The sequence below is a fragment of the Microtus pennsylvanicus genome, chromosome 2 (genome assembly GCF_037038515.1).
Source record: "Microtus pennsylvanicus isolate mMicPen1 chromosome 2, mMicPen1.hap1, whole genome shotgun sequence".
Taxonomy (NCBI): Eukaryota; Metazoa; Chordata; class Mammalia; order Rodentia; family Cricetidae; genus Microtus; species Microtus pennsylvanicus.
Window position 1 is genome coordinate 28,955,018 of NC_134580.1, and position 25,768 is coordinate 28,980,785.

A 25,768-nucleotide genomic window follows, 5' to 3' on the forward strand; every position below is an offset into this window, starting at 1 on the left:
ATGGATTCAGGCTCACGTCAACAGTTTTCTCCTAGGTTTTGACTAATTTCTCAGAGCACTTGGGTTTGCTGTGGGCTCATTAGCTGTGTGTGCTTTTTTTCCCTTCACATTTGTGGTGTCAATATGTTTGAAAGAGAAATAGCTCTGTGGCTTCAAGTGTTTCTCAAAATGTAACTGTAACACAGGATGCCTCAGCAGACTAACACAGTGCGGCACTTTGTGTCCATTGTGGTGCACACTTCAGACCCACGCATTCGGAATCTTGGATGGGTTCCCTTCCACGTTTGTATGGTGTTCAAGTTGGGTCCTCGGGCACAAAGGGGGCTCTCAGTCTCGAAGCCATCCATGTTGGCAGATCCCCTGCAGCATGGCTGAAGGTTCAGTTTCAGTAAATGGCAAAGGGTGGGGAACAACACAACATACACTTGTTAGAAGCAGCCCTCTCCTGGCCCCGTCAAGGCGGTGTGGGTCCAGAGTAAATGGCTACTCTCATGGCTGTGGGTTAAAAGTGAGAGTGCCCCACAGGATCAGGGAGGGCCTTTTATCAACCCTTTCTTAAGCATCACTGCCAGAAGGGAGCTCAGTGGCCCTCGAAAGAAGTCACAGCTGTCCACTGCTGAATGGAACCATAGTCCTTCGCCATCGGCCCACTGCAAGCCTCTGAACTCTAAACATGCATTCTCTCTCTCTGTGGAACCTTCAAGATGAAGCATAATGTTCTTGACCACGTTACACATGTTAATAATTTCATAACAACGACATGGTTCTCTCTCCTAAGGCCCAAAATCAGCAGAGGGGGTGAATAGGCTTTTTCTCCATTTACCTTCTGTTCTAGAGGTTTCTGAGTAGGAATTGAAACACTTCCATATGCTATTAGGGACATCTATGTTGCAAGTAGGAAATTTTTCCCAAGAGGAGATGTTGAGGCTCCTCTCGAGCAGCCTCACACAGCCCCGGGAGGTAGACCCTGGTGTTTTCATCCAGCGATTCTGCACATACTAAGTACAAGTACTCTGCTCCAGAGAGGGCAGGCAGGAGGCCGTGTCATTAGGAATCTGCCAGCATCTTTCATGTTAGCAGTGGAGTTTGCCATTCTTGCTGGGTGGTGGTAGTCCAGGCCCAGCACTTGGCGGGGGTCAGGGGCAGGTTAATCTCTGAGTTCGAGACCAGCTTGCTACAGGGAAAGTTCCAGGATGGCCAGGGTTACCAGAGAAACCCTGTCTCAAAAAACAAAACTAAAGAGCATCGGCTAATCTTGCCATGTTGCAGTTTAAGACACTGACAGCGTGTCCCAGGACCTGTGACCTCTAATTCAGATATCAGTTTTATATGACTTATCTACTTTTGCTAGCCCCAAGTACCCAAGTTAAGAGGCTGTATTCTAGGAGTGGGAAGGAGGAAGAGAGATTACAGGATTGCTCATCATCACTCAGTGTTTTTGAAATCAGCTTCTGGCCAGTTATAATAAAAATGATCAAAAGGTGGGCAGCTGGAGAGATGGCTCCGTGGAGTTTGGATCATCCAGCCCCGTCATATCCACCCCAGCAGTGCATGGGGAGGATGCAGGTGGTTACTGGAGTTCACTGACCAGCCGGTCAGCTAGCTGAAACAGCCCTGCCTGAAAAATGCTGTGGAAATGTATTGAGGAAGACTTCTGGTGTCGGCCTCTGGCCTCCCAGGCTCACCCTGCAAGGGCACCACTCCACGTACACCCCACCTCATGCACACACACAAAAAACCAATTTACCCCACAGTGTGCCACATGAGCCCGTTTCACAATAGTTTGGCCTTTGCTCTTTGTACACTGAGCTGTCACTGCACACTCAGGTTTGAAGGTTCTTCCTCTTCATGAGCTGTGTTGTGTGGATCTCACTCTGGGACACTGACCACTCTGCTGCTTTCCCTTTGGGAGGTGTCCAGCCGCCTGGATTCCCAACCTGATGAAAATTAGAGCTACCTGATCCAGAGGGCTTAAGGAGGAAACCTGAGATTTTTATTTCTCTTACGGCAGCATTTAGTTCGGAAGCAGTGGTAAATGGTGTGGGAAATGATCTGTCTTCTTTCATGAATAGCTCTCAGGTAAAGATGTCAGCCAGCATACACTAACCTGCCGTGGGTTTGAAAGTCTAGGTTCTCTAAGTGTGTCATGAATCCTAGTTTGAATGCTGTGCCCTTCCCCATCTTTTAGGCTGCTTGAGTTACTATTGCCCAGTTCTCTTACGTGCTGAAATCATTTACTGATGTCATGCAGCAATGGCCTCAGCTTTCTCTGTGGAGGTTCTTGGTGTAGCACCATTGCCCACTCATATAGGAAAGCAATGCCAGCCACAGTAATTTATTTACTCGTTCCTGCTTCTGAGCTTTTTCTGTGGCGGTGGGAGCTTATTGTTTGCTCCTGCAAGAGTGGCCAGGTGACCAGATAAACTCCAGCACCGTGACCCCAGGACTGGCTCTAGTGGAGGCATGTTTTGTGTAGATGTGTGGGGTCTGAATAGGGTCTTGCTTGGCAGTGATAATTATCTCGGGGTGGAAGACAAGGGTAATTTCCTCTCCCTAGTTCTGTTTTCAAGCCTTTACACACTGTTAGTCTCTCTCCCTATATGTCTGTATATTGAAATGATGTCTTGGAACACATTTGGGATATTGTTAGTTTTCCATCTACCTCAAGGATGCTTTATAGAATTATTTTTTCTTATACTGTGCCAAGAACTTTCACATGACAAAGACTGCCCTGCCCGACTTGTGTTTCTCCTAAGTAAGTAGGAAGAGCAGATGTTCTATAGCCATGTGACAACCAACGTTCACAGTCGCTGAGTGACTTGCTCATTGTAAAATAGTAGCGATCAGACTCAGTTTAGTTCCTGAGTGTCACAGGTAGGAAATCCCTTTACTTAACAGCTGCCCACGTATGCACAGTACTAGAATAGTATACATTAAATAGCCATTGCCTCTGGAGAGCTACAGACCAAAATACCTTCCAGTCAGTTAAATGTTACTTGAAAGGGAATACAGAGGCTGGGGATGAGGCTCAGCATACAGGAAGTCCTGGGTTCAATCCCTAGAACCACACGACAGGTTTGGTAGCACAAACCTATAATCCCATATGCAGAAGGTGCAAGGTCCTCTTTAGTTACATTCTAAGTCAGCTTGGGGTACATAGACCCTACCCGCACCCCAAATGAAAAAGATTGGTGAAAAAGAGAAGTCTTAAAGACTACCAGCTTGCAGAATTGCCCAAGGATTATAACTAACTTAAAACCACGCAGTTAACAGTGGTTAGACTCCAGCCCAGTGCTGGGTCTGGCTTGTTTGGCAGCGTCCTTTCATTGTCCACAGGCGGTAAGCTGTAGTCACATGTGCTTGAGGAGCTCCTTTAGGAGCATTTGGTGTTTCTTAGGCCAACGTGGAATACAAAACCACCATGCCATCAGGTTACATGTGTGTTCTTCAATAGCTTTTTGTAAAATTATGATTTGCTAATGAAAGCAATCTCATACTTAGTGCTATTTATACATTTCATGTACTGTTCAGAGGGAAGTAGAGATAGAGGGCATGCGGGCACAGGACTGAACTAGGAAAATTAACTTAGGGGCTGGAGAGATGGCTCAGTAGTTAAGAGCACTGACTGCTCTTCCAGAGGACCTGAATTCAAGTTCTAGCACCCGCATGGCAGCTCACAACTGTCTAAGATCTGACATCCTCATGAGGACATACATGTAGCAAAACACCAATGCAAATAAAATAAAAATAAATTTTTAAAAAAAGAAAGAAAAAAGGAAAATGAACTTATCCATAGATGGTGTCAAGGTCGATTGTCTTTGGGAGCTGGTAAAGAAGAGACACTTGAGGAGACACGAGCTGACTTCATATGCAGTTTGTACAAGGCCCTGGTTTTGGTCCCTGGAGCCCTTCCCACATAGAAGAATAAAAAGGAAGCAACAAGTAGGTTGAAGACGTCTAAGATCTGATTGTTGTGTCATAACTAGAGCCAAGTGCAGAACAGTTGATTAGTTCACTAGTTAGTATGGGCACACTCACGCACGTACGCGCGTGTGTGCGTGTGTGTATGTTCCTTCACACCTTCTACCATGTGGGCTCGGGGTTGAATTTGAGTTGTCAGGCTTGGTGACAAGCACCCTTACCCATTAAGTCATATAGCAGTTCCCAGAGTGAACTGATTCAAAAGGTCATTCCTTAAGCTACTTAACATATTTGCCTCTTCTTCTGGATTGTTTTGTGTTGAATATCTGCTTTCCTGAAAACTCAGAGCACTAAGGGTTGTTAGATATTCAATCTAGTATTCAAATGGGCTGTAACCTGGGTGTCACAATGCAGGCCTGTAATTCCAGCACCTGGGAAGTAGAGGTGTGGGGATCAGAGGAGTTCAAGGTCTTTCTGATTTACTTAGCCAGTTAAGGCCAGTCTGGCCTGCATGAGTCCCTGTCTCAAAGAACCAAAACAAAACAACATAAATGGTATCTTGTCTCCCAGGATATATATAGCATTTGTTTTCTAAGCAGACTTTCAATAGATGTGGGAAGTTCCCAGAAAAACTCTTTAGTGATGTGTGTGTGTGTGGGGGGGAGTTCGAGGCCAGCCTGTGCTGCAACGTGAGTTCCAGGACAGTTAGGACTTCATAGAGAAACCCTGTCTTGAAAAATAAAAAATAATAAAATTAAAAATTAAGCCGGGTGGTGGTGGCGCACGCCTTTAATCCCAGCACTCGGGAGGCAGAGGCAGGCGGATCTCTGGGAGTTCGAGGCTAGCCTGGTCTACAAGAGCTAGTTCCAGGACAGGAACCAAAGCTACAGAGAAACCCTGTCTTGAAAAACCAAAATAAATAAATAAATAAATAAATAAATAAATAAATAAATAAATAAATAAATAAATAAATTCTCTTGTAGTTTTCGGTCTCTCTAAGAGCTGCATAGCGAATGAATGTCCACGCTTATGGGCTTAGTGTTAGTTTAAATAGTTCAGAAATTGTAACCTAAAATAGACTCAGCCCCTATCTTCAGAACGAATCTTTTTTAAAAAAATAAAAATTGCATTTATTTGTTGATTTGTGTGTGGAAGGTATGTGTTGAGGTCTGAGAACAGCCTGCAGGAGCCAGTTCTCTCCTTGCTCCATGTGAGTCCAGGGAGTCAAACACTCAGCTTGTCTGGTGAGCAGCAAGCACCTTGAAACTCTGAGCTCTCTGGATGCCCAGAACTAACCAGCCTTTCCTATGCTGTACACTGCCTCCTCCTAGACCCCCTTCTTATTCTGTAAAGATTCGTCTTCTCAAGTTTTAAATCTCCCCTTGCCTATGTAAAGCCATCTCTCCTCAAAGTATTCTTGTACGTGCTGAAGTTGCCGGTCATCCAGGCAGGAGAAACGACTTTTCTGTGTGGCAGAGCCCCATCCACTTTCTCCTCCGCCAGATCAAGCCTTAACTGTTCCATTGGCAAGTTTGTTCCTCTGTTCTCGGAAGCACTTGCTCTTCCATGCCCAGTTGAGGTGACGTGTTATTCTGAGTGGTTGTAGGGTTGTGGGTGTCACCTGTAGCCTCGGGGGATTGTTACTCTCTTGTCTAAGCCAGTGTCTAGACCTAAGCTTGGCATATTGCTGAATGGCAGAATGTGTTTTCCTTTGTTTTTCTTTTTTTAAAAAGATTTTTTATTTTGTGCACCTGAAGGTTTTACCTGTATGTATATGTATACACCATGTGATCTTCTGGAACTGGAGTTACAGACAGTTGTGAGCTGCCATGTGGGTGCTGGGAACTGAACCAGGGTCCTCTGGAAGAGCAGCCAGTGCTCTCAACTGCCGAGCCATCTCCAGCTCTGATAGTAACTATTCTCCAGGAACTGGTCAGCTCATATTGCTGTTCCTCAGTGTGTGTCGTTGACTTTCAGGTGTCAGGTGCTTTAGGTGTCATTGTCATCTTTATAAGTCTTTTAAAATTAGTTTTTTTTAACCAGGTGGTGGTGTACACCTTTAATCTCAGCATTCAGGAGGCAGAGACAGGCAGATCTCTGTGAGTTTGAGGCCAGCCTGGTCTACAAGAGCTAGTTCCAGGACAACCAGGGCTACAACAGAGAAACCCTGTCTTGAAAAAACAAACCAAACCCCAAAAAACCCAAATAGAGCAGTGGTTCTCAACTTTCTCAATGCTGCAACTATTTAATACAGTTCTTTATGTCGTGGTGACCCCCAACCATAAAATCCTCTTGTTGCTACTTCATAACTATAATTTTGCTAACTGTTATGAATCATAATTGAGTCTGATATTCACTACTGGGGTTGTGACCCCATGTGAAAACCACTGAAATAAATGATAGGCTTCTGGTGAACAGTATCAAATGGTGCTGTGTTAAATCACAGCACAAAGAGAAAGCCAGGCTTTAAAGATTGTTTTCTGGCCTGGGGGTATAATTTAGCAGTAGTGTATTGGCCTAGCATGAATGAAGTCTTAGGTTCAGCCCCTAGAACCAAACAACAGCAGCAAAACGTTTTGAGCTCTAGGTAGTAACTCATGACTGTAATCCCAGCGCTCATGAGGCAAAATGGCTGATTGTTACGAGTTAAAGGCCAAGCTTTCCAGGACTACAAAACAAGACCCTGTCTCAAAAACCTCAGTCAAACAAAATGGTTTTAGCAGATAACCACAGTACGCCAAGCCTGACGACCTGAATTCCATACCCAGGACCCATAGCGGAAAGAGAGGACTAACTCCTGCACATTGTTCTCCATGGTACACTCTCCAACAAATACATACATTTTACAAAAACTTCCCCAACCCCCCCCCCCTTTTTTTTAAATCTTGCCAGTTTTTTTTTTTTTTACAAATATTCCTGGTAGACATTTTTTTTAACACTACAAAATAATAATATTTAAAAGAGCCCTTTCTCTTCCTCTCTTTTTTGTGAAGTTGTAGGCTCAGGCAAGTGAGGAGGCCACTGCCTATGGACCCACCCCCAAGAGACAGGCTTGGGGAGACTCTAGTACAGATCCAGCTGCAGCTGCATAGCAAAGCTTGGCTCAAAAAGGAGAAAAGAAAGAAAGTGCAGCTGTCCCAGAGCAGCACTAAGCATTGCACATCCCTGGGAGTTAATTCCCCGTGCACGTAACCTGCAGCAGCCACGCCCTTGGGTGCTGTGACCCTCAGAGCAGAAGGTTTTCTTTTTTTCTACCAACCCTCAGGGGTCTGTTCTCTTGGCTCTCATTTATTAGTTTTATTTTATGTGTATAGGTGTTTTGTCTGCATGTATATCTATGCATTCACAGAAGCCAGAGAAGGGCACTAAAGTCCCGGGAATGGGAGTTACCAGCATTTGTGAGCTACCAGATTGGTACTGGGATCAAACTGGTTCCGCTGGAGGAGTTGAGAACAAGTGCTCTTGACTGCTGAGCCCTTTCTCTGTTCCCTGCTTTCATCCTAAAGGAACAGGTTGTTTAAGTTATTCTGTCTTTAAAAAGAAAAGATTTATTTTTTTACCTTGGGTATGCTGTTGTGTTGAATGCCCAGGGGTCAGATAGTGCGGTCTCCCTTGGAGTTGGAGCTGCAGGTGTTTGTAACCCACTTGACAAGGCTGCTGTGATCTGAGCTCAGGTCCTCTGACACAGAAGTAAGTGCTCTTGACTGAGCCGTGTCTTAGTGCCTCATTTAAACTGTTACTAAGGGAAAATATCAGACACTGTGGCAGAGCAGAGACAAAGACACCTTTTCATCAGTCCTCTAGGGCCTGAGAGGGCCGTGTGCTGGCCCACAGTGGCCTCAGGTAGGCATATTTCCTCTCATGTCCTTAGGCTCCCTGGTTGTGCCCTCACCTCTTTCGGTTTCTTTGTGTGCTTCAGCTGGGTTCTGTTGTGTTAATTTCTTCAAATATGCTTGTTTTCTGTACCTACTGTCCTTTCTCACTTGCTGTACCTGATGTTATTGCTGTGCCTCTCTGCCAATCCCTGCTTCCCCTGCAGGGCAAAGGAGTATGAGCTCCACAAGGCTCCAAGCCCTCCTCACCCAGCATCTCATTCTCCCTCACAGGTACAGTGCTCATGAAGCAAGATTAATAAAAACTTAGAGACAGAAATTGGGGTTCAACCTGAAGGTCAGAAAAGCAAAACAGCCAGCCACTGACTCTTACCTGATCTCAGTCCGAAATGGCAATTCTGTCTCCAGGAATCTCAGAATGAGACTGTAACTGAGAGCTGCCTCCTCCCGTTTTCTAGTGTCTTTAAAGGCATGTAGTGGCCGGTTTTTATGGCAACTAGTGTGGCTCCTGGGATTAAAGGTGTGTGTTACCACTGCCTGGTCTGTAAGGCTGACCAGTGGGGCTGCTTTACTCTCTGATCTTCAGGCAGTCTTTGTTTGTTTGTTTGTTTTTTCGAGACAAGATTTCTCTGTAGCTTTGGAGCCTGTCCTGGAACTAGCTCTTGTAGACCAGCCTGGCCTCGAACTCACAGAGATCCACCTGTCTCTGTCTCCTAAGTGCTGGGATTAAAGGCGTGCGCCACTACTGCCCAGCCAGTCTCTTTATTAAAATACAAAAGAAACTCCACCACATGCTTAGGCATATTTATTTGTTGAATGGGTGAGGCTTCACAATGAATCATTTAACCTCGAGTTACAAGTAAACTTGTGAGTCCTCAGAGTTCACATGGAAGACAGACCCCAAAGCCATCCACATTTTGCCCTAGCCTAAGCTGTTCCATAGCTAATAGCCATTAAACACCCTGAGGAGGGCTGACAGGCACAGCAGGTAATTGAATTGAAACACTACACCTAATTACATAATTGATCAAATACAGAAACATAATGCAGTCAGTTTTCCACAAATCCAATAATGAAAATATGGGTTTTACTACCAATAAAAATTGATTGATTCTGGTTTTTGACTTACACAAATTAAAACGGCACAGTAGGGGCAGCTTATAAATCCAGAGGCCTTTGTGGGATTCTGAGATGTTACCCCAAAACGCTAAATTCTCATGGTGAGGGTCACAAGTCTCACTGCCTCCCTGCCCCCCCACTTTCTGCTTGTTTACAGAATGTTTTCCTTTCAAGATAGAGTTGAAATTTTCAAGTATTTTCTAGAAATTATGAGGAACTGCTTTTGTTAAGCACCATTGTCCTTGTGTTTTCCTTTGACACCCTGTTATATTGTGTACCTTTTCCCTGCAGGGAGCCCTTGCTGTATCACTGAATTCTCTGGGGTCTCCATCTGTCTGTCCCCCCATGTCTCCATCTTCTACCTCCTTATAACCCACTCCACTTAACACTGAGGCACTCAAAATCCAGTCCTGGGCCAGTACCATACCGTAGGTCCTATCTCACAGGCATTCATATGTCTCAGCATCCCTAGGACCTGACATAGATTTCAGCATAGAGTACATTAAAACCATTACAGTTCTTGGACTGTGCGTCTCCTTTAATGTGAGGTAATGCATCGCTGGTAGTCTCAACAAGAAGCAAAGGTAGTGGCCATTGCTTTATTTGGGCTCTCTGGTTTATAGATTAGGTTTCTGAATTCTGGATTACCATGGTTTGGTTTGGTTTTCTTTTTTTTTTTAAGCTGAAATTCCCATTGTGGAGTGTTAGTTGTTTTTTTGTTGTTGTTGTTGTTGTTTTGTTTTTTTTTTTTTCCTACCCTCTTGTTTATTTCTCTGGCTCTTTGAATCACTGCATGTCCTGGACCCACTGATTCATCTGAATTAGACAAAAAATTTCTGCAGAACTGAGCGTAACACTTTTTTATTAAAAAAAAACAAAACAAAACAAAAATGACTGGGCAGTGGTGGTGCCTTTAATCCCAGCACTGGAGAAGCAGAGGTAGGTGGATCTCTGAGTTTGAGGTCAGCTTGGTCTACAGAGTGAGAAACCTGTCTCAAACCCCAAAAAAACTGAATGATACTGGGGCTCTGCTAGTTAGCTCATACAGCATGTGTGGGTTCCATTGTTAGTCCTGCAAAAACAAGAGCAAAGTGAAGGAGTCCATTCAACCCACAGGTCACTAATTAGAGCCACCCAGTGTCATTTAGAAGTTTTCCCTGGGTCTGCACTTTGAGTTTTTAGCAAACTGTTCTAATTTAGGCCTGCTTCCTGAAGTTAGAACCCAGCTCAGTCAAGGGAATTCTCATGGCTCTGTTATGTTTGAAAACCTCACCTAACCCTGTGACCAGCCAGCTTGTCCAGTAGAGCAGGCAGTGCCTCCAGGCTAAGACAGTTTCTTGCCCCCACTTGAGATCTCATCCCCCTGCTCTCTTCCTACTTTTCAGCAGAAGTAGTATCCATGTCTCCTATAGCCCTCTCCTTTTATTTTATTTAATTAATTAATTTATTTATTTATTTGGATTTTCGAGACAGGGTTTCTCTGTAGCTTTTGGTTCCTGTCCTGGAACTAGCTCTTGTAGACCAGGCTGGCCTCGAACTCACAGAGATCCGCCTGCCCCTGCCTCCCGAGTGCTGGGATTAAAGGCGTGCGCCACTAGCCCTCTCCTTTTAAGCAGAGACAGATACCCAGAAAAACCCATGTGACCACCCCTTATAAGGTCTCTAATGAGTGAGCAAACCAGAAGAATGTAAACACTGATTAAATTATTAAAATTACTTAAATTATCAAATTAATTAAATTATTAAATTTTTTTTTAAAGTTTCCCGTGGTCTTCCGAGGTCAGCATTCTGTTTTGTGAGTTGTGTCCCCTAGATCTCTCTTCCACATCTAAGAAATGTCACCTGATCATCTAACTTGAGAATGCTGGTGTTTTACTGGTGTCAACATCGGTTGTGCAGTCAATGAACAAGAACTGAACAGTCTGTGCTCAAGGCAGGATCGAGACCTCTTTTTCTCTAATTCCACACAGACACGTCTTCGGCCTCTGAGGATGAGGGCTCTCTGAGACGCCAGGCTGCGCTCTCTGCTGCCCTGCAACAAAGCTTGCAGAATGCCGAGTCCTGGATCAACCGCTCAGTGCAGGGATCGTCCACCTCTTCATCCGCATCTTCTACGCTGTCCCACGGAGAGGTCAAAGGAACCAGTGGGTCTCTAGCTGATGTATTTGCCAATACCCGAATAGGTAGGAGTTGATCTACCCAAGAAGCCCACGCAATGTTTCATATGGCACCCCAGTATCCTGGAAACAGTTTATGATTGTGTTAGGTTTTCAATGTGGCCTGAAATATATGATCACAGAAAACAGTTGATGAGGCAGAGAAAGAAGCACCAGCTATATATTGTTGTAGGGGTAATAGGTATCATCAACATTATTGATACAAATATTGCTCACCTGAAGCCATATCTATTTCTGTAAGCAATACTGAAACTGCAAAATATAACCCCAGTCTTAGTATGGGTTTATGCCAGAGCTGCTAAACCTCAGAGTTCTCAGAAATATCATCTATATTCCATAAAACATAGCATATTTAATCTGAGTAAATTCACACTAAGCCATTGTCGGCAAGGCCTTTTGTCTCTGGCTAAAGACTGGGTTTATGTTGCTCGCTGCGGTGATGTTGCTGCATGAGACGTGCGCAGGCTGCGGGGAGGTGTCTAGCTGTTGCTTGGCTCTGCTTTATGTATCTGTGATTTTGTCCCCACCAGGTCTCTGCTCTACTTCTTGGCAGTACCAGTTGCACTGTCGTGGCCTAATGCTCGTCTGCGGTCGTACTCCTTTGCCTGGACGACCCGTCACTTTCCATTGTCCACTTGTCGTCTCAGTGACCGTCCTGTGTCACTTTAGATAATATTCCAATTTGATTTTTGAAAAGGCTGGATATTCATAGATTAAGATTATACTTTTTAATGATGATAGTTACCTTGTGGATATGATTGCCACATTAAAAAGCCACACGTCACTGTTGTGACCCGCCCTGCACTCCTTGCTCCCCTCTGTATCCCTGAGCCTCCCAGTGCAGCCACACACAGATAGGCATTTCCCCACTACCCTGCCACAGGCAGCAAGCAGCTTTGATTATTTTATGTCCTATGGTTGTGTCCTCTAATTTCTTTCTTCAGAAGATGTTGTCTAGTTTTTGTGGGGGGTTAGCTTCATTCAGTAGCTTTTTCCCAGCCCACAGCACTCCTGTTCTCACCCCAGCTCACTTTCCACGGACACTGAGCCAGATCGTGTGCACCTGTAGTCCCAGCACTTGGAAAGCAGAGGCAGCGGGTCAGCTGACCTGGCTAAGGAGACCCTGTCTCAAAAAATTCAAAAGAACTTTTCCATGAAGTATCATATGTGGGGAACCTTGCTGGATAGTGGATCCAGCTTAACTCTGGGCTGTCTCATCAAAATTAGAAGTAGGCTATCTCGTTTTCCTTCCTTTGAGAATATGGGTCTCTGACCCACTCTCGTTTGGTAAAACTGGAAACATCCCAGATAAAACATGGCATACAGAAGTGTTCAAGGACCTAGAGAACTAATAGAATGGGACCTTACTCACTTTGATTCCGTTTTTGAGTGACTTTTACAAACATTGAATTCCTGTTATCCACTCTGTAAGGAAATAATGTTTTTGAGAAACATTGGCTATGTGATTTGATCTAATGACCAAATCTACTCAGATCTTGAGAATTATGTTTTAGAAAGCTGATATGCTCTGGTTTACCTTCATTTTCCTCCAGTAAGTCCTAGTAGACTTTGATGGAAATGTTTGTTTTAGGCGGGTGAGATAGCTTAGCCGGCAGAAGCACTCAGGCAACTCAGGACTCGTTCATCCTTGGGACCTCCAATGGAAGGAGAGAACTAGCTCACAGTACATGATAATAATAATAATAAGTAAATACGAGAATAAATATTTTTTAAAGTTTGTTTTAAAAGAGCTAAAACAAAAGATTTAGAGTGTTATTTTTACTGTTAATACCATATGATTCTAAATTTTGTCTTTTCCCTTCAGAGAATGTCTCAGCTCCTCCTGATGTCACTGCAACTACCTCTTCCTCTTCCTCACTTCGCCCAGCAAACATTGACCTGCCACCTTCTGGCATAGTTAAAGGCATGCACAAAGGATCCAACAGATCCAGCCTTATGGACACGGCTGATGGTATGGAGTCCCTTGGTAGGGTTAGGGAGTATACGTTCAACTGGGAAAATGCAGCTTGTGGCCAGCAGCTCTTCTCAGCTGCACCAGCTGCAGAGACACCTGCTGCCGCCTCACTCGTCATCACCATGCGCAGTCCCTCTTGTCGCTGTCCGTGCTGGTGTTTGTAGAAAGCACCGTGAGTTGAGTGTGGAAGAAAAACAAATGCTATACGAGGAACAGAAGCCTGGGGAGGCCTTTAGCTGCACACTCAGCGCTGGGTTTGTCTCCTGTTGTTAGAAAGTTTGTCAAGTGTATATTTGGTCCTTTTTGAATAGAATAAGATGGCAAAGGCCAAACAAGCATAGCTGGAAGTAAAATTTGGATCAAGCAGTGGTGGCGCACGCCTTTAATCCTAGTACTCGCGAGACAGAGGCAGGTGGATCTCTGAGTTTGAGGCCAGCCTGGTCTACAGAGTGAGTTCTACGACAGCTAGGCCTACACAGAGAAACCTTGTCTTGAAGGAACAAAAAAAAGAAAATGATCTGGGAGGAAGGAGGAAAGGAAATAAGGGTAAGAAAGAGAAATCACAGTTTCAATAAATAAGGCATTTAAATCCTTAAAAGTCTCATTGGTAATAAAAAGCTTAATAGGTAAGTTTTTTAAAGAGAAGAATGAGGTAATTGAGGTAATAAAATGTATTATTGAGCTCAATGAATTTTAACTGAATTTACCATTGCTTTTCCCCTTACAGGTGTTCCTGTCAGTAGCAGAGTATCCACGAAAATCCAGCAGCTTCTCAGCACACTGAAACGACCCAAAAGACCCCCCTTAAAGGAATTTTTTGTGGATGACTCTGAAGAAATTGTGGAAGGTAATAGTGAACGTGCCAGAAGCACACACTTACGGCTGAACGTGGCATGGTTCTTACTCAAGGAGTTCACGCGGCTGCGGTGTTTCCCTCAGGATCATTTGTGTTAGGTCTCGGAGAAGGGATGGGGACAAGGAGGACCGGGAGCTAAGAGCTATCCTCGTTAGTGTGGTCTTTGTACTCAGTCATTGAGTCAGAAGGCGCATGGTGTGTGTGCCTGTGAGAGAGAGCGAGCAAGCATGTGTGGAGACCAGAGCACCACTTCCGAAAGCTGCTTCTCTCCCATCATGCAGGTTCTGGGCCAGCAGGTTTGATGGCAAACACCTTTATTTGCTGAACCCTCTCACTCACCTAGAAGAAATACATGATTTCTATAATTATTTGTAATTTGTATTTTTTGAGCGTGTCAATAACAAATCCAGCCTCAAAGGTTTGGTTTCTTTCTTGTAATACAGATGGGCCTTTTATTGACTCTGCCAGTCAGTGCACACACATTCACTTTCCAGAAGACAGAGTGGTAGATAGTAAAGACATTTAAAGACATGAAAATGCACATCCTTCCTTCATGCTGATTGTGAGTTCTAAAATGAGTCAGTGTAGAAACAGGTTAGCCAGGATGTTCATGTTAGAGAAGATGCGAGAGGTAAGAAGTTAGTCCTGTGTGTGTGGTTGTGCAATAATTAAAAACCATTCACTGGTGAAATCATGATATCCTGGATTTCATAAGAGAACTTGAGAAGGGAGAGGGTGTGAGTGTGGGTGAAGAGCAGCCATTCTGTGTGATAGAAGCTCATGGCAGACTCACAAAGAGTGGAGGGGACCAAGGAGACTGCACACAGGGAGAGAGACTGACGGACTCTCCTGCATAAAGAACTATCAGGAAGCCCTGTCAGTTTGTTTGCTTGTCCTGAGACTAGAAGTAATCTACAATCGTATCAGAATAGTAATGGGATGTGGCATATTGGAGACTAGTTCTGATCTTTGCCGGCTTCTAACAGTGTTTTACTAATTATAAATAGATTTCTTTGACTAATGGTTGTTTTTGGAAAAGGAAAACACCTGTATCTTTTGGAAGCATGAAGAAGTGTGCACGCAGCTCTAGTGGAAAACTCTACCTCCCAGATGCACAGTCTCTGTAGAGATGAAGTGGCTTATAACAGTTACTCCTCGGTATTCCTGTTAAATTTAGATTAAATATAAGGGTCTTAATGGTCTGAAAATATTATGCAAAATAAGGGGTGAAATGAGTATTTTATTAGGAGAAGAATGAATTCAGAGAAATGGATGCAAATAGGGAACATTACACTATGTAAATAAGCCAGACTCAGAAACGTGCAGACAGCATGTCTTTTCCCTGCAGAATCTAGATGTGTGTGTGTGCAGGTCCTGAAAAGGGGGCACTGCGAAAGGGGAGAAGGGAGTCTTAGCAGAGGTGGGGCTAAGAGAGAAATGGAATTCACATGAAGTCTGCTTGGGAAGAGGGAGGCTAGCAGGAGCGGGTAGGAGAGGTGGGATGGGGATGAGCAAGAATGAAATGTAATGATACAGATGTATAAAATGCTGTTTGGAAGCCCCCTGCTTTATGTGCTAACTCTAAAAAAAGAATGAGTCAAACACATCCATCATAATAGTGAATTACAAAGAACAGTTTTTTCTTATTATTATTTTTAGTTGTCTATACTGATTGATTTTGTATGGATAGGTGTTTTCCCTGCATGTGTGTATGTGTACTACCTTCATGCTTGCTGACCGAAGAGGCTAGAATAGGGTATCAGATCTCCTGGAGCTGGAAATACAGACAGCTATAAGCTGTCATGTGGGTGCTGGGAATTGAACCTGGGTCCTCTGGAAGGGAGACCAGTGCTCTTAACCACTGAGCCATCTCTTCAGCCCATATATAGCTGCAGTATGCACTAGGGCGTGCACACAGCAAAACCAGGCTAACATGGGCAGTGGGTGACTGCACACTCAGAGTACAGGAGAGAGAACGTCACCAGCTGTTGAGTCACATCGGAGCTGTCTGTGTGCCCCTATGCACTCTGTAGCTGAAAGTGCAGTGTTTGTTTTCTCTAAGTGTTTTGTTGAGACAAGAGTCTTGGCAGTATTCCTTGGCAAGCCTTAAATTTGATCTTGTTCTTGCTTTAGCCTCCTGAACTTTGAGACTATGGGGATGGGCTCCCATACCCAGCTTGTTCACATTTCCAGTTTACTATAGTCTGTGCACTTGGTTGGTACACAGTAATTACTTGAGTATTTAGCCTATATGTAAATTATCTTTTCTTCTATGAGAATATAGAGTTTAAGACTGAGCACAGTGGGAGATAGAGGTGGGTGGCTCTCTATGAGGTCAAGGTCAGCCTGGTCTATATATCAAGTTCAAAGCCAACCAAGCCTAGATAGGGAGACCCTGTCTTAAAAACAAAAGCAAACAACCAAAACCAACAATAAACAAAAGAAATGTAGGATTTGAATAATTATTTGAATAATACTTGTTCACTGTAGAAAAACCTACAGTGTATATTTTGAGTATAAACAGTCTCTCTGATTCCTGGTGTAGGTGTTCCTCTCTGTGCACTCAACTGACACCGTTAAGCAGCCCTTGCATTTGGGGCACTGTAAGCTGTGATGGGAGTAAGCCATCCCTTCCCTGGAAGCTGTGACTCCTTGGGAGGATGATGGAAGCCCTAAGGCCTCACTGCGAGAATGAGCCAGAGAGAGACAGAGGAAAATGTGTTCTAGTTGGAGTTAGAAACACGTGAACTTATTTCATCTTCTTGCCTGTTTGCTGCAGTACCTCGGCCAGATCCCAACCAACCAAAGCCTGAGGGCCGACAAATGATGCCAGTGAAGGGAGAGCCCCTTGGAGTCATCTGTAACTGGCCCCCTGCTCTGGAGTCTGCCCTGCAGCGCTGGGGCTCCACCCAAGCCAAGTGCCCCTGCCTGACTGGGCTGGACATGTCTGGGAAACCAGTATATACGCTCACATACGGTGGGTCCCCACTGCGCTAAGATTTCTCAAGGACTCTGGGCAGCGCTTCTTTGGGTAGTTCTTGGTTGCATGTGTCTCTGTTATTTCATTAGACCCTGTGTTCCAAGTGGAGCTATTGCCAAACACTTTCATTTGCTAAAGTGATGTGGGTAAGCAGCTAGGTTTAAGGACAGCAAAAGAAGATTCGTTTTTGTTTTTACATTAGAAGATTTGTTTTTGTTTTGTTTTATGTGTCTGAGACAAAGTTCATGTAGCCCGGGATGGCCTTGACTCTTAGTTCTCCTAGTCTCCTGATTTCTGAGTTGCAGGCATAAATCGTGGCACTGACTAGCCCCCCCTCCAACGTTCATCTGACACTATGAGTACAGCCATATGGCTACTAGAACCAGCTTCTCTTTTGATCTTAGTTCTCTAAGACAAAATTTCACTATGTAACCCAGTCTGGCCTTGAAGCAGAAGAAATCTTCCTGCCTCAGCCTCTGCAGGGTAGCATTATTGTTATGAACCCACACTCAGCTTACTCCATTTATAGTATTTTTTTTAATCATTTGAGTTAAACCTTCCAGAAAACCCTAGGACATAGCCAACTGTCTTTTAGTCTTGTGTTGTAAAACAGACAAACAAGGGCGGTGGTGGTGGCTCACGCCTTTAATCCCAGCACTCAGGAGGCAGAGGCAGGCAGATCTCTGGGAGTTCGAGGCCAGCCTGGTCTACAAGGGCTAGTTCCAGGACAGGCTCCAAAGCCACAGAGAAACCCTGTCTCGAAAAACCAAAAAAAAAAAAAAAAAAAAAAAAAAAAAGAAAATAAAAAAACCAGACAAACAAAAAATGTTGTCCCCTCTTTAAAGGTATTAAGTATGCTCTTGTTACATTATTTTAAAAAAAATTGAAATGAGCCATATATCAGTGGCACTCACCTTAATCCCAGTACTTGGGAGGCAGAAGTGGACAGATGTCTGTGGGCTTGAAGCCAGCCTGGTCTACGTAGCAAGTCCCAGGATAGTAAGACCCTGTCTCAAAAAGAAAAAGAGAAAATCAAATGACAGGAAAGAACTTAAACTCTTAAGTAAGGCAGGGTGTGCTTCATTTGTCCTGGGCAAGAGTGACTCTTTAGAGTGCCCGAGAGGCTGCTTGAGGGGAGACTTCTGTGTTGGGGAGGGTGGTACCAGCTCATCGCAGCCGCTGGTGACTGTCAGCATGCTAAACCCAGTGCTCTCTGGCTGAAATAGGCCTATAATCTCTTCTGTCTGATTGTTTTCTTTTTTCAGGGAAGTTGTGGAGCAGAAGTTTAAAGTTGGCTTACACGCTGCTTAATAAACTGGGGACCAAAAATGAGCCTGTGTTAAAGCCTGGAGACAGGGTAACTTATTTTGTTTGTTAGAAAGGTGGTATTTGTTTCTGATACATGCCCCGGGCTTTGTTGTACAATGATAAGACTTACATTATTCCTTTTTAAAATGCTTACTTGTTTTATGTGTATGGGTGTGTGGCCTGTATGTGTGTCTATGTATACCACGTGTCTGGTGCCTAAGGACATCAGATTCCTAGAACTGGAGCTGTGAAGTGGTTGTGAGCTCCCACTGGAAAGGCCCCTGGTCCCTGTAAGACCAGCCAGTGCATTTCCATCAATCTGAGACTGTCGGCCTTGCTCAGCAAGCACTTCTTCTCACTGAGCCATCTCACTGACCCTAGTTTTCTTTTTAGTAGACTAATAAGCAGACTTTCTTAATGTAACCTTTTTAAGAAAATATTTTTTACATTTATGTGTGTGTGTCTGTGTGTGAACATGAGTGTTCTTGTGGAGGTCAGAGGACAGTTTATGGGAGCTGACTCTCTCCACCACATAAGTCCTTGGAGGATTAAACTCAGGTCATCAGACTTGGTAGCAAGCACTCTCAGGCTATCTCATGGATCCTCAGTAACTATTTAAAAATGCTTTTATAATGTCCCAGAAATCCTTAAAGTATGGCTTTACATGTACAGACAGATACTGAGGACTTCCCGTGAGTCACTGAACCTAAGCAGGCGATGCTGTGCCTACCCAAGTGTCAAGAAGGCCATTTCGTTCTGTGGAATTATTTTTAGACCTCTAGGACAGTTTAAAGGTTTAGATTGACCTCAGCTTTGGAGTGAGTTTAAGCAGTTTGATTGCAAATTGAGAAGAAACAGGAACACAGTGATTAAGGGGCTGGAGGAGTGGCTCATGGGATGAAGGGCTTGCTGTAGAAGCCTCGCGTCTGTGTCCCATCTCTGGAACTCACAGACCTGACAGTTGTCCCCTAAGCACACACACTATGGCACGCACCCGGCACCCACACGCATATTTTATCCAAACAGTAATAATAAATAAAAGAAACTTAAAAGAATCTAGTGATATGGTCAGATTTCAAACGTGAATCTGTGAATATTCCAGCCAGAGAACAAGAGCGACAGTGTAGCAAGATGAGTGGTTTTGCATCCTTGAGTAAAGTTACTCCTGTGACTTAGCAGAAGCAATCACAGGCTTGCACACTTAGGGCTTTCAGTGTTCTCCTGGCTTACCTCTTGCTAATGAGCCAACTGTACTTGCACTTGTTCATATGTTACCAGATGCCTTCATGCTGGACCACTTGCATGTTGAGTGACTAGGGACTGGTGCGGTGAAATGGTTAAGAACAGGCCTGTGTGGTCCCAGTGTGGTGACTGAGCTGATTAACACTTGTAGGCGCCCCCTGAGACATACACAGCTCTAAATTACATTGTTCTGTCGTGAGATGTCCACCACATTTATGCTATTAACCCTGCACTAAGGTAAATTGCGTTAAGCTTCCTAAGTAATTAACATACTAGACAAGCTGTCTGCTACTGAATCATAAATAAGATTAAATTAAACATTTTACAATAATGATAATGAATTGCATTTTTATGTCTCAAAATGTGTATGTTTTAGGTTTTAGCTTTGCTTTTTGGTGTTCCTAGGAATGTAAATGGGGTCTTATATGAGGCAAATACTCTCTGAGGAACCTCTACCCCAGAATCTATGGTATAACCATGGGGATGATGGTACCCCTACCAGATGTTTTTGTCCTTCAAAGTCACTTAATTTCCTTCAGAATGAGTAACTGTTAAATTGTTTGACTTATTGTGTCCATGGAAAATGTTCTATGTGTATAGAGTTAATCAGTCTGCGCTCCACTGTTGTTTAATGTCTTTGGGAATTTTAGGTTGCCTTGGTTTACCCCAACAATGATCCAGTCATGTTTATGGTGGCTTTTTATGGATGTCTTCTGGCAGAAGTGATTCCAGTACCTATAGAAGTACCACTGACCAGAAAGGTAACATCTCTGTGCTAAAATGTCTTTCACTGTGATACAGTAGGCACTGGACTGACTCAGTGACACTAGAAGCAATGTAATCGTTAGGCATAGTGGCCTCTGCTGTTAATCCCAGCACTTGAGAAGCAGAGGCAGGTGAATTTCTTGTGAGTTTGAGGCCAGCCTGGTCTATATAGTGAGTTCTAGGACAACTATAAAGAGATACTGTCAAGAAAGAAAGAAGGAAGGAAGGAAAGAAAGAAAGTCATGGGAGACATATTTGAGTGTGCAGTGGTTGCCATTCATAGAGTACCATTCCTTCAGACTTACTTCATCAAGTGGAGGAGGCCAGGGAGGTGATGATGCAGTGGAGGAGGCGAGGGAAGTCATGATTCAGTGGAGGAGGCCAGGTTGGTGATGATGCAGTGGAGGAGGCCAGGGAGGTCATGATGCAGTGGAGGAGGCGAGGGAGGTCATGATGCAGTGGAGGAGGTGAGGTAGGTCATGATGCAGTGGAGGAGGCGAGGGAGGTGATGATGCAGTGGAGGAGACCAGGGAGGTCATGATGCAGTGGAGGAGGCCAGGGAGGTGATGATGCAGTGGAGGAGACCAGGGAGGTGATGATGCAGTGGAGGAGGTGAGGGAGGTCATAATGCAGTGGAGGAGGCGAGGGAGGTCATGATTCAGTGGAGGAGACCAGGGAGGTGATGATGCAGTGGAGGAGACCAAGGAGGTGATGATGCAGTGGAGGAGGCCAGGGAGGTGATGATGCAGTGGAGGAGGCCAGGGAGGTCATGATGCAGTGGAGGAGGTGAGGGAGGTGATGATGCAGTGGAGGAGGTGAGGGAGGTGATGATGCAGTGGAGGAGGCGAGGGAGGTCATGATGCAGTGGAGGAGGCGAGGGAGGTCATGATGCAGTGGAGGAGGCGAGGGAGGTCATGATGCAGTGGAGGAGGCCAGGGAGGTCATGATGCGGTGGAGGAGGTGACTGCTCCACAATGGAGATTGTGTTCAGACCATGTCAGCCCTGATAGTAAAGATGACAGGGCAGATTTCCATTCTAGTTTGAATGGTTTCTCCCTGAGCTTTTCACACTGGCCATTTCATGCTGTTTATTTCTGAGAATTGATGTTAGAGACTAATATAGTAGAGAATGTTGATTCATAATAAAGAGCTTTTTAAGTAATAATAAACAGATTGGTGACATTGCTAAAGTTTTAGTTGATGGATAAATCATAAGGCTCCCCTTAAGCTGACAGTCCTTGTGCGTTTCCCTAGTGATACTTCGAAGACGGCAGGTAAGTACTTTAGACTTTGCCTTTGGTTGCTTTTGCTGCTATTTAAGGTTAAAATCTATTTCCTCTAAAGTAGAAGAATAAAGGAAGATAAGATTTGGTGTAATTGAATGGAAATATGGGCTTTGATATCTGTGTTATTTATGTTGTTCTGGCCTGGGTAGCTGCTACTCTTGATTTGGGGATAGGGCTGGGAGTAGAAAACTGTTAGAATTTGTTCCACTGGCCTCAAGAGTCACAGAAGGTTACACTGGCTTAGGGTGCATACTTTGTAATGTCAAGTTGAAACAGTGTTTGGTTGTACTTAGGGAACAACCACAGAAATTGTTTGAACCATGTTTTCTCGAGCTGTGACATTTGAAAGCTGTCTGGGCTCCATGGCACAGTGGGTAGTGATGGGTGTCTCTGGGTGCCATTGCCAAGCGTGGTGTACTCACGCTCAAACTCACACCCTCACTGTGCTCACTCACGCTCACGCTCACACCCTCACTGTGCTCACTCACGCTCACGCTCACACCCTCACTGTGCTCACTCACGCTCAAACTCACACCCTCACTGTGCTCACTCACGCTCACGCTCACACCCTCACTGTGCTCACTCACGCTCAAACTCACACCCTCACTGTGCTCACTCACGCTCACGCTCACACCCTCACTGTGCTCACTCACGCTCACGCTCACACCCTCACTGTGCTCGCTCACGCTCACGCCCTCACTGTGCTCGCTCACGCTCACACCCTCACTGTGCTCGCTCACGCTCACACCCTCACAGTGCTCGCTCACGCTCACGCTCACACCCTCACTGTGCTCGCTCACGCTCACACCCTCACTGTGCTCGCTCACGCTCACACCCTCACTGTGCTCGATCACGCTCACGCTCTAACTGTGCTCGCTCACGCTCACACCCTCACTGTGCTCGCTCACGCTCACACCCTCACTGTGCTCACTCACACTCACGCTCACACCCTCACTGTGCTCGCTCACGCTCACACCCTCACTGTGCTCACTCACGCTCACACCCTCACAGTGTTCACTCACACTCACGCTCACACTCTCACTGTGCTCGCTCACGCTCACGCCCTCACTGTGCTCACTCACGCTCACGCTCACACCCTCACTGTGCTCACTCACACACACGCTCACACCCTCACTGTGCTCGCTCACGCTCACGCCCTCACTGTGCTCGCTCACGCTCACACCCTCACTGTGCTCACTCACGCTCACACCCTCACAGTGCTCGCTCACACTCACGCTCACGCCCTCACTGTGCTCACTCACACTCACGCTCACACCCTCACTGTGCTCACTCACACTCACGCTCACACCCTCACAGTGCTCACTCACACTCACGCTCACACCCTCACTGTGCTCACTCACACTCACGCTCACGCCCTCACTGTGCTCACTCACACTCACGCTCACACCCTCACTGTGCTCGCTCACGCTCACGCTCACGCCCTCACTGTGCTCGCTCACGCTCACGCTCACACCCTCACTGTGCTCGCTCACGCTCACACCCTCACTGTGCTCACTCACACTCACGCTCACACCCTCACAGTGCTCACTCACACTCACGCTCACACCCTCACTGTGCTCGCTCACGCTCACGCCCTCACTGTGCTCACTCACGCTCACGCTCACGCCCTCACTGTGCTCACTCACACTCACGCTCACACCCTCACTGTGCTCGCTCACGCTCACGCCCTCACTGTGCTCGCTCACGCTCACACCCTCACTGTGCTCGCTCACGCTCACGCTCACACCCTCACTGTGCTCACTCACACTCACGCTCACACCTTCACTGTGCTCACTCACGCTCACGCCCTCACTGTGCTCACTCACGCTCACGCTCACACCCTCACTGTGCTCGCTCACGTTCACACCCTCACTGTGCTCACTCACGCTCACACCCTCACTGTGCTCGCTCACGCCCACGCCCTCACTGTGCTCACTCACGCTCACACCCTCACTGTGCTCGCTCACGCTCACACCCTCACTGTGCTCGCTCACGCTCACACCCTCACTGTGCTCGCTCACGCTCACGCCCTCACTGTGCTCGCTCACGCTCACGCTCACACTGTGCTCGCTCATGCTCACGCCCTCACTGTGCTCGCTCATGCTCACGCCCTCACTGTGCTCGCTCACGCTCACGCCCTCACTGTGCTCGCTCATGCTCACGCCCTCACTGTGCTCACTCACGCTCACGCTCACGCCCTCACTGTGCTCACTCACGCTCAAACTCACACCCTCACTGTGCTCGCTCACGCTCACACCCTCACTGTGCTCGCTCACACTCACACACTCACTGTGCTCATTATTTTTTTCTCCACAGGATGCTGGAGGTCAGCAGATTGGCTTCTTGCTAGGGAGCTGTGGGATTGCCTTAGCTCTCACCAGTGAAATTTGTCTGAAGGGCCTGCCAAAAACCCAGAATGGAGAAATTGTACAGTTTAAAGGTGAGTAATATTCATCCCCAAATTACCCATTGAAAGTCAGGTCTGGGGGCTGGAGAGATGGCTCAGAGGTTAAGAGCATTGCCTGCTCTTCCAAAGGTTCTGAGTTCAATTCTCAGCAACCACATGGTGGCTCACAACCATCTGTAATGGGGTCTGGTGCCCTCTTCTGGACTGCAGACATACAGACAAACAGAATATTGCATACATAGTAAATAAATATTAAAAAAAAAAAAAGAAACTCAGGTCTGAGTCTTTTAGATTTTTGTTTGATTTTTGCTTTTTTCAAGACAGATTTTCTCTGTGTAGCTCAAGCTGTCCTCGAACCCACAGAGATACAAGCTGCCTCTGCTGCCTGAGTCCTGGCTAGTTAGAATTTTAGTAGAGTAACAACTAAGGACTTCATGTGTATGTTTTTTGTTTGTTTGTTTTTTATTCTTAGTCACGAGATCGGTATAGTAATTATCCCTATTTTTCATGTAGGAAATTGAGAAACAGAATCCTTAAATTCCAGCTAATACAGGCAGAGCGGTGATTTGAACCCAATGTGTCAGGTTCTGTAGTCACACTCCTAACCTGTGTACGTTAAGGCTGGGGGATGGTGGGACACACGGCTCTGCAGGCTCCCCTGACGGATGAGTCTCCCGTTGTGGAGGAGTCCAGCCCGCATTTCTCATATGGACAAATGCTCTTTTGAAAGAAGTTATAATTAGCGACTTTTCACGAAACCTAGTAAAATTTAAGTATTTTATTGATGATGAAATGATCTTAATATGCTCATTTGACATTTAAGATGACTAGTTCAGTGTGAAGTCCTTCACTGGTGGCTTAAGCAGTTCAATTTTCACTCTGGGTTGACAGGTTGGCCTCGGCTCAAGTGGGTTGTAACAGATTCCAAGTATCTTTCAAAGCCTCCCAAAGACTGGCAGCCCCACATCTCACCCGCTGGTACAGAACCAGCATACATCGAGGTAAGTCTGGAGACAGTGTGTGTTTCTTGGCTTTTTTTTTTACGCTTTAGATGCATGTTAGTGACTGCTAAGAGGTAATTTTTTTGTAATAACAAGGATAGGTAAAACTTGAAGTAGCTTTGGCCACGAAAGAAGAGGGTGGGCATACTGCTGACGCAAAGACAGAGAGTGGGGCCTGTTTGAAGCCATCCCCTCCTGGGAACTGCTGCTGGGGCTGGCCCTTATCATGCAGCCCTCCTCAGCACCCTGGCCTCAGGGGAAATGTCCTTGCTCTGTACTGCGAGGCCCTGCTCCTTGAATCCCCTTGCTTGAGAGCCTCACGTTACCCACAGGTTCTCTACTGAGGGGGGAACTTTTAAAGGGCTGTTAGTAGGCGAGAAATAAGATTGACTTTATTGTGTAAAAAGATTTGTTTAGGCCAGCTGGGTGCTCAGCAGGCCCGCACTCACCACTCAAGCTTGACAGGTTTGACCACAAAACCTCACACAAAGGTGGAAGGAGAGAACCAGCTCCACTGCCTCCACACATGTGCTATGGCATGTGCACCATACATGCAAATAATAATGAAGTTTTTGAAAAGATTTATCTAGATTGGCTGGGCTAGAAAGGGAACACTGGGTTTTAGGGTTGGGTTTGTTGGGTGTTTTTGTTTGTTTGTTTGTTTGGTTTTGTTTTTTTCCCCTAAATTTTATACGTATGAGTGTTTTGCCTGTGTATCCATGAGTGGACCATGTACATGCAGTTCCCATAGAGGCCAGAAGATGGCATTAGCTCTCCTAGAACCGAAGTTCTAGACAGTTGTGAGCTGCTATGTGAGTACTGAGAACTGAACTGAGTCCTCTGAAAGAGCAGCCAGTGCTCTTAGCTTCTGATCTATCTCTCCAGCCCTAGCCTGCAT

General features: G+C 45.6%; 1 protein-coding gene across 2 annotated transcripts in view; it reads left to right on the plus strand.

The window, feature by feature from the left end:
- Dip2b (disco interacting protein 2 homolog B) overlaps positions 1 to 25,768 on the plus strand; it is a 191,524-nt gene that overhangs the window by 98,730 nt on the left and 67,026 nt on the right. Inside the window, exons 5-12 of one of the 2 annotated variants that reach the window (XM_075960651.1) lie at positions 10,844 to 11,056; positions 12,876 to 13,022; positions 13,753 to 13,872; positions 16,661 to 16,858; positions 18,127 to 18,218; positions 20,062 to 20,172; positions 23,779 to 23,902; positions 24,761 to 24,870. In XM_075960651.1, the coding sequence (XP_075816766.1) occupies positions 10,844 to 11,056; positions 12,876 to 13,022; positions 13,753 to 13,872; positions 16,661 to 16,858; positions 18,127 to 18,218; positions 20,062 to 20,172; positions 23,779 to 23,902; positions 24,761 to 24,870 (1,115 nt within the window). The remainder of the gene's footprint in view (positions 1 to 10,843; positions 11,057 to 12,875; positions 13,023 to 13,752; positions 13,873 to 16,660; positions 16,859 to 18,126; positions 18,219 to 20,061; positions 20,173 to 23,778; positions 23,903 to 24,760; positions 24,871 to 25,768) is intronic. The other variant, XM_075960652.1, reaches the window with a different exon arrangement.